The 16,995-nt window shown below is 53.4% G+C and overlaps 5 protein-coding genes across 5 annotated transcripts; 3 read left to right on the forward strand and 2 right to left on the reverse strand.

Annotated features, from left to right (window-relative positions):
• Positions 1–1,335: 1,335 nt before the first annotated feature.
• J4E88_008974 (uncharacterized protein) lies at positions 1,336–3,663 on the forward strand (the record flags this gene model as incomplete). The annotated part of the gene is made up of 3 exons (XM_049402581.1): positions 1,336–1,749; positions 1,795–3,058; positions 3,131–3,663. 3 exons carry the CDS (start codon positions 1,336–1,338, stop codon positions 3,661–3,663), a joined length of 2,211 nt encoding a protein of 736 aa, XP_049251818.1.
• Positions 3,664–6,285: 2,622 nt separating this feature from the next.
• J4E88_008975 (uncharacterized protein) lies at positions 6,286–7,781 on the forward strand (the record flags this gene model as incomplete). The annotated part of the gene is made up of 2 exons (XM_049402582.1): positions 6,286–6,567; positions 6,618–7,781. The coding sequence occupies 2 exons, from the start codon at positions 6,286–6,288 to the stop codon at positions 7,779–7,781; spliced, it is 1,446 nt and encodes a 481-aa protein (XP_049251819.1).
• A 1,334-nt stretch (positions 7,782–9,115) lies between these two features.
• On the forward strand, positions 9,116–9,951 carry ALTA7 (Minor allergen Alt a 7; the record flags this gene model as incomplete). The annotated part of the gene is made up of 3 exons (XM_049402583.1): positions 9,116–9,172; positions 9,276–9,331; positions 9,450–9,951. 3 exons carry the CDS (start codon positions 9,116–9,118, stop codon positions 9,949–9,951), a joined length of 615 nt encoding a protein of 204 aa, XP_049251820.1.
• Positions 9,952–10,636: 685 nt separating this feature from the next.
• On the reverse strand, positions 10,637–12,317 carry J4E88_008977 (uncharacterized protein; the record flags this gene model as incomplete). Its single annotated transcript, XM_049402584.1, has 2 exons — positions 10,637–12,156; positions 12,206–12,317. 2 exons carry the CDS (start codon positions 12,315–12,317, stop codon positions 10,637–10,639), a joined length of 1,632 nt encoding a protein of 543 aa, XP_049251821.1.
• A 2,632-nt stretch (positions 12,318–14,949) lies between these two features.
• On the reverse strand, positions 14,950–16,343 carry J4E88_008978 (uncharacterized protein; the record flags this gene model as incomplete). The annotated part of the gene is made up of 2 exons (XM_049402585.1): positions 14,950–16,307; positions 16,337–16,343. 2 exons carry the CDS (start codon positions 16,341–16,343, stop codon positions 14,950–14,952), a joined length of 1,365 nt encoding a protein of 454 aa, XP_049251822.1.
• Between the last annotated feature and the right edge of the window lie 652 nt (positions 16,344–16,995).

Raw genomic sequence — 16,995 nt, forward strand, 5'->3', positions numbered from 1 at the left:
GACGACTTTGCGCCAACGTCTAGTCGGCTTGCGCGCTTAGAACGTATCCATCAAAACTGGAAAGCGCAAGCAACTCCCAAGTCAAGCGCTGCTAGCAAACGGCGGTCTATAAAAGATGTCCTCAGCAGTCCTGAGGATGCTGATACAGCGTTTATTGAGGATACGCAAGCTGCGGTTCAAGCATTACAGAGCCAATTGCAGGATAGCTTTTCGATGACTTCTGAGAACACATCCGGAGATGAGTCGGACGCTAGGGATGTTACGCAAGAGGCTTCTTCGTCACCTGTTGAGCCTGCGGAACACACGATTGTCGCTACAGCAGAAGAGCCGTATGCGCCTAGCGCTACGTCTTCGCCCCAGGTACCTCTCGCAGATGTGAATCGTCGGGGAAGTACGCGCCTGGAGATAGGTAGCGATATATCAGAAGCCAAGACGCCTGCTTCTCCAGAAGTGCATCCCAAATCCAGCAGCGTCGTCCCAACTCAGCCAGAAAGCTTCCGCTCATCTGATGCGCCAAAGCCAGTTTCCCCATTAGCAGAAGACCAAGCCAGTGAGAACAACAAGGTGCAAGAAATCGACAATTCCGGTCCGCCTATAGACTTCACCGATTATCCGGAAATAGTTGAATCTCCAGCACCGAAGATAGGTGTAGAGAGTCCGGAGACGTGGCCTCGGCAGGTCACACCCTACCTGGAAGCCCTGAAGGAACAATATCCAGGCAAGTTCAAACCAATTGGAAAGTCACGCGATCCAGTAGGCAATGAACGAGGTCATTGGCTCATTGACTTGTCGGCTTGGCCTGCGCAGGCTCAGAAAGCCCTTTGGGATGGCGTGTGTGAACCGCTGAAAGATGGCAGACTCGGCTGGGGCGCATATCTCTACCGAGAGAAGGGTACTTCTGAAACTCTTGGGATGATACAGCTGTTTAATTGGGGAGAGCTTGCAGAGCATATGTGGCTGCTGTTGTGGGTTTGTTCAAAGGGGAAGATAGCCGGCGCAGGTCTCAAGTGGAAGGCCGGCCGTGACGTGATCTTGGTGATGGCATGAACGAATGTTGAATAACGGAAAGACTATAGGATCTTGGAGAATCTACCATCTGCTGCATGCACAAAATGGAGTCAAGTGCTCTGTTCACCCCAATTTTTAGATGAAGGTTTAGTGAAAGTAAATTACCGAATAGCGCCTTTACGCGACCGACATAACCGTCTGCACGCGTGAAACATGGATGCCAAGCGACACGTCTGGGGTCGCTGACCCCCAAACATGTTGAGCACCGTAGCGGCGCAACGTTTCTTTTCCACCTAGCTATGTAATATATCGCCTGAAGACGCGATCATGTCTTCGCAGCCACACAACGAATCGCAAAGAGTGCCTAGCTCCGATGCTGGCACCGACGAGCGCACCCTGTACGACCACACCTCCGACGACGAAGGCTACGATGGCAGACCTTCCGGCGAACTTGACGAACGCGATCACGACATTTTAGATTCGGAGGATGAGCGCGAGAGGCTTCTTACGCAGAAAGATGGCGGCAAGGGCCTACTGGGGCGCAGAGCCTCGAGCGTCAAGGTCGGAAAGTGGGATAAGAAGAAGGAGATGAAGGAGCGCAGGAAAGGCGGCAATGAAGAGTCGAGCGCGCTCATGTACGAAATGGAAGAAGGCATTGGCGCTTCCAGTACGAGTTTCCGATCGGGAAGAAGTTCGTTGAGCGATGAACAGCGGCTACTTGCGAGCGAGTCGCAGAGGAAGGTGTGTAGAATCTACGGATGCGCGAGCGAAGCTAATGGACCACAGGTACGCAGGAAGAGCATATACCGCCGAATAGCCATATACGTATCCATCATCGTTCTCTTCGTCGTTCTCCTCGCAGCCACGTACAACCTCTCTACGCCCAAAGACGTCAAAGAAGCAGCAGCCATGCTCTCCAATGGCACCTCACTCTTTGCGCCGACCACAATCCTCATATCCCTCGACGGCTTCCGCGCCGACTTCCTATACCGAAATCTCACACCTACGCTCAACCAGTTCGTGGCAGAGGGCATATCGCCAAAGTACATGATGCCAAGCTTCCCCAGCGTCACATTCCCAAACCACTACACAATGGCCACGGGCATGTATCCCGAAGCGCACGGTGTAGTAGGAAACACATTCTGGGACCCTGAACTCGAGCGAGAGTTCTACTACACAGATCCCAAACGCAGTCTCCAACCGCATTGGTGGGGCGGCGAACCTCTCTGGGTGACAGCCGAGAAGCAGGGAGTCAGGACAGCAGTCCACATGTGGCCAGGCTCTGAAGCGCATATCCTGAACCAAGAGATTGCCTACATCGACAAATACAACGGTTCAGAAGTCTTGCCTACAAAGGTCGACCGCATAATGGAACTCCTCGATCTCCCCGGCCCCAAAGATATCGGCGCGAGCGCAAATACTCCGCGACCTCAGCTCATTGCAGCATACGTCCCCGATGTAGACGGCGACGGCCACCGCTTCGGACCCAACAGCACCGAAATTCGCAAGACGATCGCCAGCGCTGACACAATGATGGCAGGTATCCTAGCCGGTCTCCACGCGCGCAACCTTACAAACATCGTCAATGTGATCGTCGTCTCAGACCATGGCATGGCCACAACAGACAAAACCCGCCTAATCCAGCTCGAGGACCTCATCGACCCCGCCGAACTCTCCCACACAGATGGCTGGCCGCTCTACGGTCTCCGTCCTAAAAACCCAGCCTCGCTGCACCGCCTCTACAACCAGCTCTTAGAACGTACAAAGGACAACCCCAATCTCGATGTCTACCTGCGGGATGAGAATATGCCGGAGCGCTACCACTTTAGCAAAAACGAGAGGATCGCTCCGCTGTGGATTGTACCGAAAACAGGCTGGGCGATTGTCACGAAAGACGAGTTCAACGTTGAGGTGGGGTTGAAGACGGGTGAGGAATATCATCCGAAGGGACTCCATGGATACGATCACGAGCATCCGCTTATGCGTGCCGTCTTCATCGCAAGAGGTCCTGCGTTCCCGCATGAAGCTGGGAGCAGGATGGAACCTTTCCGTAAGTCTTCATCCCATTCACCACACCATTCATACATACACAAAAGGAAGTAAACTAATACCACGCCAACAGAAAACATCGAACTCTACAACATAGTCTGCGACTCCATCGGTCTTAACCCCGCGCCTAACAACGGTACTTTACGCTTGCCGTTAAAACCAGTTGGCCTGCATTCCGACGATGACTCGGTCTCTGGCAATGAAAAAGAAACACCCGAGGATCCCGTGTCTTCTTACACTCTCTCTTCGTCCACCACCCTCCCGTCTTCCCTACGACAACCATCAAACCTCGCATCCATGCCCGCAACAGACCTAAACTCCCTATCTAGTATCGCGGCGTCAGCGTCTGGATTGGAAGATACAAGTCCGAGTTTGGAGGATGTGCCTAGTAGGCCTACGCCGCCCTCGGGAAGTGGTGGGAAAGACGAGTTGAAAGATGGTGAGAAGAGTGATGGGAAAGATGGAGAGAAGGGAGAGGGAAACAAGAAGGAAAGCTGGTGGGAGTGGCTGACGCACAAGGCGGATGGGGTAAAGGATTGGGTGGATGAGTTCATTCATGATCATGTTCCGCAGGATAAAGGAGACGAGGGGAAGAAAGATGGGTAGAGAGATCTGGGTGAGATGTTGGGTTTGGCGTTCTCTTTGGGGGTTGGTATAGATGGGGCGTTTCTTTTGGTAAGGACTTTGTTGAGGTCTTGTGTGATAAATTTCTGCTTCAGCAGTTTGGTTCTAGATGTTTGGTAGTAGTTGGACAGAATGATACCCAATGTTTTCTTCACCAGCGTTTTCCGATTTCTATTGCATCGCTGAAAGCCATGCACCGCACTAACGACTACCCGTGAATCCACATGCACGGCGCATTCCTATCTCATGTGATACAACGCCAATAACGGGAACATGGGTAAATGAGGCTCTTTCGTGTCTCCAATGTCCGATATCCCTATCTCGTGTTACACCTACCTGGGATGAGGATACTACATCACGGACGCTAGACCTACTGCCGAAATATACGAGGTTGTGCAGACATCCCGTGCAATGGTGGTTTTGAGCTACATTTGACCTCATAGCTGCGAGATAAGGATCGAAAGCTTGTTCGAGACTAGCATTTGGCTTCAACATGTATAGGTGATAGGAAGGTCGCAGTTCCATAGAGCTGTACTCTGGAGCTTACTCTTTGAAGCTCTGCGTACATGGGCGTGTCTTGCGATAGGTAGCACTGAGAGATATCTCCCGTTATTCAAGATAGGAGACGGCGAGCTTATAGGCCCAGCATGATGCCAGCAGGGAGTTTGACGGCCGTTTAGTAGATTGGAACACCCGGCGTGTGCTCAGTCGTGTTGCTGTAAACCAGAACCAGAACGGCAACTTACTGCTTTGATCGTCAGAACGTCGTGTGATGCTGTTGATGCGCTGCCACCGCACCGACCGGGAAGCACGGACACCAAGACCAACTCAGCATCCGGGAGGCACCGACGTGGCAGCATGAAGCACCTCTTGAATCAGGGGCGAAAAAGGAAGGTCACGATACTTGCTCGGTGGTGTTGCGGCTCCTAGCGCTGGGTAGGACCATGTCAGCTGAGCCGTACAGCCCCGTGACTCTATAACTATCGGTGGCGCACGTCCAGCCGGACGAACAGCGAAGCCGGCATCGATGGGCGAGCAGGCTCGCAGCGGCATAACAGGCAAAGCCGATGCTCTAGTGGAAACGGAATGCCTATCCCGAAGCCTAGCTTGCCGGTGTGATCGTCTCTGAGCTAGATGAGCTTCGTGGAAGCGAGCTGGCCAGGGGTTTTGAGATCTTTGCGGGGTAGCGTAATTCCTTAGCTCATAGAAACCGAGAAAGGAAATTAGGGGTAAGAAGATGGACACTGGGGTGCTGTGGAGAGACACAGTCGATATAGTGAACGGTCTGCTGTGCTCGTTGGCGCAAACACCCGTCGAATGTGCCGTCAGGGATTGCATCATTCTAATCAATGTCAGCACTTCGTACCCTGATTACTTCCGCTGTTTGGGGATCGCTGTGTAGTGTGCTCGGCTCAAGTGGTGAGCTAGAGTAGTTCCCGTAACGGTATCGATTCTTGGTTGTGGAGAAGTCGCATAGCGGGGAAGTTTCGAAGACGTAAGATATTACCAAATAAGCCCAGATGGACACGATGGTGAGAGGCCTAAGCTCCAACTCATGCAACAGACCGGAAAATACGTGTCACCAGGAGGATGAGCCCATGCAGGAGGAGAATTTGCACGATCCACTTCGGTGTGAAAGTCATGACATGAGTTGTGCGTATGGCATAGCGTGCGACGTGCCTTGCATGGAGAGCAAGAAAATCCAGCACGTTCTGGATTCGTCGTATTCAATAGAAATAGGTGTTGCAAGGCTGGTCGCGTATGTGCGGTGCTGCATACGACGTTGGCTAAGACGCTGGCAGTTTGACGACAGAAGGTGCGAGACATGACATAGATGGCGACACCCGCAGCCGCAGCCGTAAACGCCTGGAGAAGCGGAGATGCTGAAAGTGTCCGGTGCGTCGGATGTAATATGGCACAGCAAGCCACACGCTCGAGATGTCGTGAGAAGAGGCGTGAGTACGGCATCACGACCAGGCGACGCGACGCGACAGCATGGAAGCAACGGAGGTTGGACCCAGCGGAGAGGCGCCATGCAGGCACGGGGATGATGAAAGATGGTCGGAGGGTCTCGTCAGAGATTTCCATGTGTCATTGGTGGTCAGGTGGCCTGCGGATTGAATTTCCTGGGGGTAATCGAAACGCCAGCCACGAGCCACGTGAAGCCAATTTTCTGCTTTGCTTCGCCGCCCCAGCAAACCCGAGCCCGCCAAGCCACCGTGACGTAAAGAGAACCTAACCTCACAACCACTTTCCATCGCAAAACTATACGCGTGCGACGTGCTGCTTACTGCCCTATTGGCTCGGTTGGGCTGTTAAGTGATCCTTCTAGCTCAGAGCCATGTCGGCCCAGCGTCCGAGTCGTTGGCGCTTGTGCATGGACCTGGGGAAGACACAAGACGTCTGACTAACAATGAACCACGGTGCCCTTTGTCAAATAAATCTCTGCGGTAGGTGCTGCATGACTATAAGAGTCCCGGAGTGCCTTTCACTCTGGAATAACTGCCTGACCTTGCCACCTAATACATAAACCTACGGATCCCTCACCTGCTCTCACACCACCAGACAACGAGTCACCCTACCGTCACCACCGTCAATCATTCAATGCACATCAACGACTTCCCCTACGAAGTACTCACCCAGATCCTTGAGGAGGTCACCAAGGCCAATATACGTGATGGCCCCACGTATACATTTGGTCTCCAGCAGGCGCCACTGCCTCTCGAGAGGGCCAAGCTCCAGCGCTATGTGAGAGGCCCGGTTCCGCCAGAGCTCCTCAAGTGGGACGCAACTGCCACTCTGCGATCCGTTTGCTGGAAGTGGCACGAATGGGCTCTGGAGCACTCCATCAAGGACGTCTACATCCGTCGCTGGAAGGGCGGAGAGGTAAGCAAATCGACACACCTGACAATGAGGGCGATGCTAACGTTGCATAGCGATGGGCCGAACTATCCAACAGGCGAGAGAGCTACCCGTTGTACGAGCTCATTGACCGTCCAACTGGCACAGCTGTCTACCGCGACCCTTTCGCCTCTCTCAAGCGGACGGTGAGCATCTGCAACGACTACCCACAGGTGGCTGCCAAGATCAAGCGCATGTGGGTGCACGGCTTCTACACCGCCGAGACCGACCGTCTGGTATTCCAGTCGCTCAAGAACTGCACCAACATCACCTCCCTCTCTCTTCCATGGACCACCATCCGTCACGTGGACGCCAATGCCTGGCGAACTGTGCTTACTGGCACCGGCAAGTCACTTCAGTCGCTGGAACTCCAATGTGTCGACCCTACCTCACAGCAAGCAACAGACAAGGATAACATCGTTGATCTGGAGCCACTGCAGTCGGTAAACTTCAGCCAGCTTCGCCGCCTGAAGATCTTTGGCGACACTAGCTTCATGCCCATCACTGATGATGATCTTTTTGCCATCGCTCGCACGGCCACTCAACTGGAGGAGTTCCACTTGACCTGCAACTCCTCCATCACAATCGATGGTGTCATGGCCATTGTCAAGGCATCTCGGAAGACGCTCCGGGTCCTGGAGCACAGCCCGCGGTCACAGGATGGCTTCTGGCACCCGCATCCTGGATCACCGAGCGACTGCGAGCATCTCTGCGACACGTTCCGGAACTGCCCAAAGCTTGAGACTCTGTCCATCTCTCTTCCTTCCGTGTGCTCCCATCTCTTTTCCAACGACAATGCGAAGTTCGCAGGTGACCTGCAGGTACGTGCTTTGCACTTGTGTGAGCACGAGGATGGCCGCTCCACCCATGAAGCTACGGACGCCCTGCAGAAGCTTCTTGAGCAAGCCCGTCGCTTTATCCGCCTTCGCGCGCAGAGTGCTATTCCTCGCGAACTGTACGTCGAGCTGTTCTTCGCCGAGTGCATCTTCGAGCCCGGCTTCCAGTCCGTCCATGGCGACTTTTCGCTGGCTCAGGTCTCGTCCGACGGGCACTGGCCACAGAACGTCGAGTTCAGCGGCAAGGGACCCTACGGAAGCACCGGCCTTTACGGAAAAGAGGAGGAGGCGCAGTTCCAGCGCATCGACGAAGCCGAGTTCCTAGCCGGCGTCCGCAGGAGGCTCCTCTCCATCCAAACCTGATTGTGGATAAAACCACTGATAACGGCCGACTTCACTTCAAGTGTAAACTTTTTATTGCGAACCTATACTTACGAAATTACGACCACATGCATGAGCGACAGGCCTGGAGCCAAAGAGATACCAGGCTGGAGCAGCCACATTGTATTCATGCATTTGGGAAATTCATAACGAGAACATGGCCATGTTCCGAAAAGCGAATACTGCGTATTGATCACTTGGGATGGCGGGGTGTTTATTGCTTTTTCTCCATCTTGCAGTTTGTTAGCATCTTAGCGTTCAACCTTCAAATCAGTATAATGAATCAAGCTTCACACTCATCTGACAACCGTCTCATCGCTCGCTCATTTGTGCAAACAGTCTTTCGCGCACGTTTGACAGAGGAAACTTGCTTCAACCCCCGATCACGAGAATAGCAACACACGATTGATAAGAAACTTCGCGAAAGCTCCAATTTTGCCAACGGGTTCCACACCTTGGCGATCAGAGACCAACACCCCGCACCTGCAGTCCACGCACCCACACCCTCCCAAAGCAGACAAGCCCAGGTACAGCTTTCCGCACTTTTTGCTTACACACCGCATGGTCATCCGTTATGTACGCCGGAAGCCAACCTCTTTCTCTATCCGAGCGATGGGAGCTTACCAACCTAGAGTAAGGTCTCAGTCCCGTACACGCCGAACACCGACCGATTGTCTGCTGAATAAGAGGCACGGCAACGCGGAAGATGTCCGCCCCAGCGAAAAAGCTACTTGCCGGGCCCGGGATGGTGGGTTCCTTTGCCAATTGACTCGCGATGCAGCAGGTTAGCCGGAGGAATTTTACCAACAAACGTACGCTTTCCCTGGCGAAACAGAAAAAAACGAATTGACAATCTCTTACCAAAGGCTCATGTAATCATCGGAAACGCGCTGACGCTACTGCACCGGGTATATATGTGGGGCGCTAACCGTCGGAGCTTTACTAAGAGTGGTATAGTGAGGAGCGCTATGAGGGGCAGAATGGCGCAAAGCAGTTGTTTACAGGACAGCTAGGTAGCTAAGCTCGCTCGGTGCGATTGGGCCGGTGGATGATGTAGTAGCCATGGCATGATGTATTGCGAGATAGACACAGTCTATGGGGATCGAAGACCGTCGACAAGGGTTCTGGGTTATCTCATGCACCATGCACATGCCAGCCCCCGGTGGTGCTGGTGCTGGTGCTGGCTGCTGGGTATAAGTAGAAGGTGCGTACCCCACCCCGAAAGCTCTCTTCTTTACTTCACTACTACGCATCTCTCCCCTGTCTCATCTTCGTACTCTACTCGTTCTTTGTGATACCCCCGGAAGTTATTCAAGATGGCTCCCAAGATCGCGATCGTTTACTACTCCATGTACGGCCACATCAAGAAGATGGTATGTTGCGATTGTGTTGAGGTGGGGAGCTGTTGTTGGTTGCGAAACGGCTCCCCACTCGACTGACGACTTGGAATGAGGGCTTCTGCTAACAGATGAATAGGCCGATGCTGAGTTGGAGGGTATCAAGGAGGCTGGTGGTGACGCCAAGCTCTTCCAGTATGTATCCCCTTCTCCATATCTCGAACACTATAATCTTCCTGCTGGCAATTGCACTTGCACATGCCACATCACCATCCCCCATCTCACTCAAAGAACATGACTAACCCCCTCCCAGAGTCGCCGAGACCCTTCCCCAAGACGTCCTCGACAAGATGTACGCACCCCCCAAGGACGCCTCGATCCCCACTCTCGATGACCCCGCCGTCCTCGAGGAGTTCGACGGAATCCTCTTCGGTATCCCCACCCGCTACGGCAACTTCCCCGCACAATTCAAGACCTTCTGGGACAAGACCGGCAAGCAATGGCAACAAGGCGCCTTCTGGGGCAAATACGCCGGTGTCTTCGTGTCGACCGGTACCCTCGGTGGCGGCCAGGAGACCACTGCTATCACCAGCATGAGCACGCTTGTGCACCACGGTTTCATTTACGTGCCGCTCGGATACAAGACTGCGTTCAGCATGCTTGCTAACCTCGATGAGGTTCACGGTGGTAGCCCTTGGGGCGCTGGTACCTTCTCCGCTGGTGACGGTAGCAGGCAGCCCTCTGAGCTTGAGCTTAACATTGCGAAGGCTCAGGGTAAGGCGTTCTACGAGGCGGTTGCTAAGGCCCACCAGTGACTAGATGGCGGAAAGACTGCTGGCGATGCTGTGGGTGAGAAGAGCGTAGAGGGAGTAGATGGAGCGGGAGCGGCGACCAACGGTACTACTACTGCTGCGCCTGCTGCTGCTACATCTGCTCCTGCCGCTGCTTCTTCATCGCAGCCTCAGCAGAAGGGACCGGAAGAGAAGGATAAGGAGGGTCCATGTGGATTGCCTGCAAAGTGCGATATCATGTAGACGTTTGCGTTGTTGTTCTTCTTCCGCTTTCTATAGTTCGCTTGTTTAGACATCTGCGCCACGAGATAAATGAAATAAAGTAATACATTCATCAACGCAGCCATCGTAGCTTGACCTGTGATGATCGAGTTGACTATCCAATCTCTATATTGGATAAAGATACATCTTCTAAGTTCGAATGTGATCGCCTAGTTGTGAAAATTGACATTTTGCTTACGTTGCACCGTCGGGGAGGGAAATTGGAAGTTGAGAGCACTTGACGCAGAATACTCATTCCCTAGTTCCCACAAAAAAGTGAGTAGACGCACAAGACTATCATATGAACATACCAACTCGTGGTCACCCGTCACGATCACCCATTACCATAACTGAGAAAGTATACCAAGTCTATAAACACAGAGTAAATCAATGGGGTATCTAATCTAACCTATTCGTATCAAATGAGCAAAACTCATTCCTCTCAACCCTACCTCCTCCTCGCCCCCAAACTCTCCACGTTATTCGCATGCGCAAGCAAATACTTACAACACGTCAACGTATACTTGCACGCCTTCGTCCATCCCTCATCCTTATTCAACGCCAACTTGATACTCTGATCATGAATGCGATCTTTCTGTATCTCATACGGCATCTTGACGCCGCCTGGTGGTCCACCTCCAGGGCTTGCCATACCCGCGCCAACACCACCTGCGACGTGTGACGGTGCAGCAGCAGAGTTCTCCACAAACTCGCCCAATTGCCGTAGACATTCCAGAAACGCAACCATAGCCGTATCGAACTTTCTATGTAGAAAACCAAAGTTGATGGGGAAGTCGCCGGAGGAGTAGAGTTCGAGTTTTTGTCTTGTTACTTGGGGTGAGTTGGCGCTTGTAGATTGAGGTTGTTGGCGTGTTGATTCAGACACTGTGTTTCCGGTGCCGCCTTTCGTTTCGATACGCGTGATGGTGGATGTAGAGCCCATGGGACAGAGTTCGTAGCCGTCGAACTTGTAGTTTAGTCGGTCGGCTAGGGTGGCGAGGAGGAGACAGGTTTGGCCCCATGCGGCGTTGATTTCGGGCCAGTCGACGTAGGGGTTTGGCAGGCGGCCGAGGCGGAGGCCGTTGATGGTGGCGAAGTGGTTGTCGTGGGTTATGTTGAAGGTGTCGTTGTATACACTTCTCCTTTGTAGCTGATTTAGAATTTGAGCATCATGCGCGTATCGCGTGGCTAGAGCGTCGCGGTCGTTTTGGATCGTGGTCAAGGTGGTGTTGAAGGCGTTTCTGCTCTTCCAGAACTCGCTTTCTTCTTGGTCGAGGATCCGGCTCTCGACTTCTAGGGCGGCGAGCTGGGCGTCTAGTTCGGCCTTTTCGGCTTCGAGGTTCTCGAGCTGCGTGATGGCGGTGCTTTCGGCTTTCTTGGCTGCTTTGAGGGCGGCTTCGGCGGCTTTGACTTCTTCGGCGCTGGGCACGTCGGTGTTGGCGCGGCGCAGGTAGTCGACGTATGCGTCGCGTTCGCGGGTCGCTACGCCTAGGCGCTTCTGCAGGCCCTCGATGAGCAGCTCGGTGCACTCTACGCATATAGGGTGGTCGACGTCGGAGCGTGCTGATAGTATCTCGAACATGCGGTTTGTCGTTTCCAGTGTATCGGCCAGACTCGCGCCTCCCTGTATGCCCAGTCCATTTGAGAAGCTCTTCCGTCGTGTCTTGTCATTCGCATTCGGCTTCGTCTCGCCTGCTTGTGATTTCCGATCCGGACTACGGACGGCCGCAGAGGGTGTGTCTATCATCGACTCGGACATGTGTACGTCGATGAACGACATGGCCGGATTCTGGGGGCCATTTGAGGGTCCCGAAGGCGGTGCGCCTTGGATGTTGCGCTTGAAGGTAGGGTTCCTGGCGTCTTTGGCGGCATCTTGATATGTCTTGAGGTGCTCGGGCGGGTTCGGAGGGCGCGACTGGCGGTTGGGGGATATGCGTGATGCTGGCTGTTGGCCTGATACCGTCGAGTCTAAAACATGTTAGTCTGATACGTGATAGTCTACAAGATAGACGTGTACCAGTCAATAGCTTAAAGGCGGCCGGGTTGAGCTGGTCAATGGAGGCGTCGATGTCTATGGGCGTGCGACATTTCTGACAAGCCAGGGCTGTCTGTTTCTTGTCGATGGCCATTTTGTCATGAGCTGTTATTCTTCATGCTTGGAGAGAGGTCGTCTATTCCAAGGCGCAGACGGAATGACGGTTGCGGTTCACTGGCGATCACCTGCATGCGGGTGGGGCTGCCGCTAAGTGTCGGGTGCCTGCCGAGGAAACCGCGTCGCGTCTCGCTGTTCGCGTCAATCACAGCATCGCAATCAGAAACTGTCTTACCCGCAAACGCCCACCACCCACACACCGACCCCTATTCTACACCGCCCTTACGCTGGTTGAGACACATGCTCGCTGCTAAAGTGCGCGGCAACACGCGCCATGGGACCGCCGGCAAAGCGCATGCGCATACTGCACTCAGTCGAGGTCGACGAAGACAATGCCGAATACATCAAGGCCAAGCAGAAACAACAGCAGAAGCTCAAAAGCCGATTTGAGTCTATATTTGAGAAATTTGGAAATATGAATCCATCCCAAAGCGACGAAATCGACTTCAACACAAACCGGGTGGTTGTGGATAGAGGTCATCTGCGAAGACTGAAGCGTCGGGCCAATGGCAAAGAGAAGACGTTACTGGAATCTATCGTCATGGGAAATGGAAGCCATTCGGAGGATGATGGAGATGACGACGAAGAGAAGAGAGAGGGGGAAGATTCGGAAGACGAACTGGCACCCCCGCAGGTGGTCAAGCCAAAGGCTGCTGGACCGCCTGAGCAAGACATGAGCAAACAACAGACCGCAGTCACCGAGACCAATGCGTCACAGCCTGCAATACCTCAGCACGACTTGTCAGCAACATCCATACCGCAATCCGGTGTTCCGCAAACGCCCAATCCTTCGAACCCCACCGCAGACCTCCTACGACATCTTCAGTTTCCGCAAACGCCTGCGGGACAGCAAGCACAAAGCGCTTTTCACGCCAGTCTAATGCAAACAATTCACCAAGCTGTCAACCAAGCCGTAGCCGGTCTTGTACTACCAAACGCTTCGATACCCTTCGCAAACGCCGCCCCTCCGCCGATTACTCCAATAACAACAGATGACAAGGTAGCGCCTGCGACGGACCCAAAATGGATCTTTCCGCCTCTGTCTGCACAGACACGCCAATGTCCAATCGCCCAGTCGAGTCCCCTCACAAGCTATACGACAGCACCAATAGCGAAAGAGACGGGGCCGCAACACTCACACACTATCTTAAGGGATGTGCCTGATGGAAAACCCTGCGCCTTAATTCGTACAAGACCGGATGAAAGCTCACCAACGAGACCTCGTCGAACCAGTCCACGTGTTGAGATCCAAAGGCGCATTCCCAGGACTGCAAGGAGATACAACTTCACTCACGAAGACGATGTCTACATAAGCAAGCGCAGGAGAATAGACGGTGTGTCGTGGGCCGTCATCAAAGATGGTCAACAGAAGTGGAAGGAGTGGCCAATAAGCGCACTTCACAATCGCTGGAATGTGATCAAGAATCAGAATCTACACCTGCAAGAGTCTGTTGTAGCTCCTACGAGCGATCGCGTTGTCGGGGAAGATCAGGTCTCTAAGGAACAAAATCCCGCCGTATCGAAGCCGCCGCACCATCTACCGACACCAAGTTCATCCGAGCATGAAGACTATCATCAGAGCCTTGTCGTCCGGTCGACAGAAGATGGTGTTCAGAATCTGCGATCGTCAAGCACGCATTTCAACGACGATGATCGTGATCTGTTATCTCTTGCTGGCGATGATTCCGACGAGGATCAACTCCCGATGAACCACGACGACGACGACACCATTGTAGATGTATCGGAAGATGTGATACTACCGTCCATCGAGACGAGAGATCTGGTCGATGAAGACATTCTACAAAATGACTTGCTTGCAGAATTACCAACGCACGACACCATCGCAACACCCGTCAGGGAATCTTCTTGCATAGCAATCAAAGTTGAGCCAGCCTTCTCCTCACCAACCACACTTCGAACACGAAAGCATGCAACACCACCTGCCGAAGTGATACCCGATTCAAAAGAAACCGAAGACGAGCTCCAGAACGACCATACCCCTCACAACATGAACATCGGACTTTCAGAAACTATCAAGCCTGACACGATCCAATTACCAAATCCGCAAAAGACACATACCACCTCCCATCGGAAAAGCCCATCCCTCGACCTCATAGGCACCTCCACCGAAGACGAACTCCTCCCTTCTCCGCCCAATCCTACAACTCCGTCTCTGAACCGGAACCACGAACCAGCCACCCCGCAAACCGCTATCCCCTTCACCTCATACCAAACTCCCAAGATCCGCAATGCCGACGGCAGTAGCGACAAAGGCAGCAAATCAACATCAAAAGCCGACCGAAAAGCATTCCACAAACGGATAAAGAGGGAATGGACGAGGAGGGGTACACCGGCGAAGGAGAGTGCGGCGAAGAGAAAAAGTCTAGGGGGTTTGGAAGTGAGGAAACGGAGGTGGGTTGATGTAGATGGAGAGGGAAGTGAGGATGAACTTGCTAAGTTCTGATCGTTGGGGGAGGAGGGGTAGTAGCTCAAGCTGATAATGATTCTGTTTGGTCTATCTATATCGATGTCTATACGTACAAAATACACTTACACATCAGGCCCTTCCGTTGTCGATCCGAAGACTGACTAACTAGCTATCATCAAGTCTACCATGTCACATCTCCACCTCCCCATCCCTCATTCACATCCTGTCCCCACGTTCCCACCGCTCCCTTCCCTTTCCTCTGATCATCCCCCTCCCAGCCTACTTCCTTAACAACCGCACTCTTCGCCATGACACTCGGATCTCTCGAATGCCGCTCAACCCACTGCTCCGTGAAGTCCTTCACCCGGCCATCGCCATGCGCCTCCGTTTTCTCACTGTGCCTCCTCTGCTTCTGCTTCTGTTTCTCCTTATCAATGCTCTTCTTACTGTGCTTCCTCTCCTTCCCACTTCCACCATCAGCAACAGTAGTACCCTCCCCATCATCTTTACCCTTCAACCTCCTCTCCAAAGCCAACATCTTCGCAATCAACTCCTCCTGCGGCACACTCTTCAACTTCTCCACTTTCTCCTTCTCCCCATCTCTAGCAACGTCCATGTCACCCTCCCCAAGTACACCCAACCCCTTCAACACCCCCTCACTCCGATACTTAAACCGAAACACCGCATACGGCTTCTCCAAACGATCTAGATACTCCGGTCGTCCAACAACATGACCGTACTCCGTTGCTTTGCCCGCGCGGACTGCGTGTTCGATACCTTTTGTACTGGATGTGGATTTGCTGATGGTAAGACGTGGTTCTGCGGGTGCGATGTATGTAGAGTTTGAGGAGGTGGTACGCAGGAGATTCTTGGTTGTGGAAGTAGAAGGAGGAGGAGGGAACTGCCAGTGTGGTTGAGCCGTGAAGTTTGGCGTGGGTTTGGGATGGATGCGGGAGGGGAAGTTGTAGTTGGGACGGTATCGAGAGAGGGTTTTGTTGCTCATGCGTTGGGTAGGTGATCTGCCCTTCTCTGGTGCCGGGGCTGGCGGTGCTGGAGCGGAAGCAAAGGGTGTAATAGCGGGCTGTTGGATAGCGGACTGTATGGCGTTGTCGGCGGGAAAGCTCCATGATTGGGTTGGCCAGGCGTTTTCTGGTGCTGGTGCTGGTGGGTTGGCGAAAGCGGATGTCAAGGCGGATTTGAGGCCGGCCCAGTCGTTCATCTTGTCCACTCGCTCTTGTTTTGGTGAGGATGGGGGATTACCCCAACCGTTGTCTTTCCTATTCCAGTCACTGTCCGCCTGGATCTTCTTGTTGTCATCGGCCTCGTTCCAGCCTCCGGCCTGATCATCATCGGTTGAGTACCATCCCTTCTTATCGTTCTCCTTGAGGTTCTTTTCTTGCCACCCGCTGTCACTGTTCTTGCCCCAACCGGTGTTCTTCTCGGTCTCTGTGACCCAAGAAGGATTTTCAGTGTGATCGTTCTTGTCGTTACCCCAAGACGCAAGCGAAGGTGGTCGATTGCCTCCTAGTTTTTCACCAGCTGTACTCTGAACAAAGTCCTTCATCGACAGTGCATATGGGGCTGGGAACGTGTTGCTCGGAACGTTGCTAGGCTTCCTCATAGCCTCGTGAACAGCAGCTCCCCACTCTGGGGTAGGTATAACCGAAGCAGGTGGGTTAGCGTAAGCACTGGGCTGTCGTGATTGTACTTGTTCCGGGGCGACAGAAGGAGGCGCATTCATAACTGTCGGTGTCATTCGCGTGATGATCGATGGCGCAGGCCCAGCGGCTGGGAATTCATCCGCAGGCCTCGAAGACGGATGACGATGGGAATGCTTCGATGGCTTTCGCTCATGTTCTCGCTGTACCGACTTTGCACGTCGGGAACGACTCTTCGACCTCTGTCGTGAGGGCTGTATCCTACTGTGAGAACGCGATGGCTGGAGAGTAGCGTCGGAGCTACTCAGCGAGACCACAGAGTCTGAAGGCCGTTCGAGACGATCCCAACTCCCGCTGTCTTCTTCTGAAGAAGTGATGTCTCGATCTCGGCGTGAACGTCTTGACCGCGATTTGGAACGTGAACTTCGTTTCGTTTCGTGCTTCGAGCGCCGTCGATCATGTTTGGGAAGAGTGACTGGGGAGCTAGACCTCAGATGATAGTGACTAGGAGGATTAGTCACCCAGAGTTTTCCCTGTTGGCTGGAGGCGTCCCATTCAGCTGCCTTGTC

This window comes from Alternaria novae-zelandiae (genome assembly GCF_023758075.1).
Source record: "Alternaria novae-zelandiae strain BMP 2774 chromosome Unknown scaffold_21, whole genome shotgun sequence".
Lineage (NCBI taxonomy): Eukaryota > Fungi > Ascomycota > Dothideomycetes > Pleosporales > Pleosporaceae > Alternaria > Alternaria novae-zelandiae.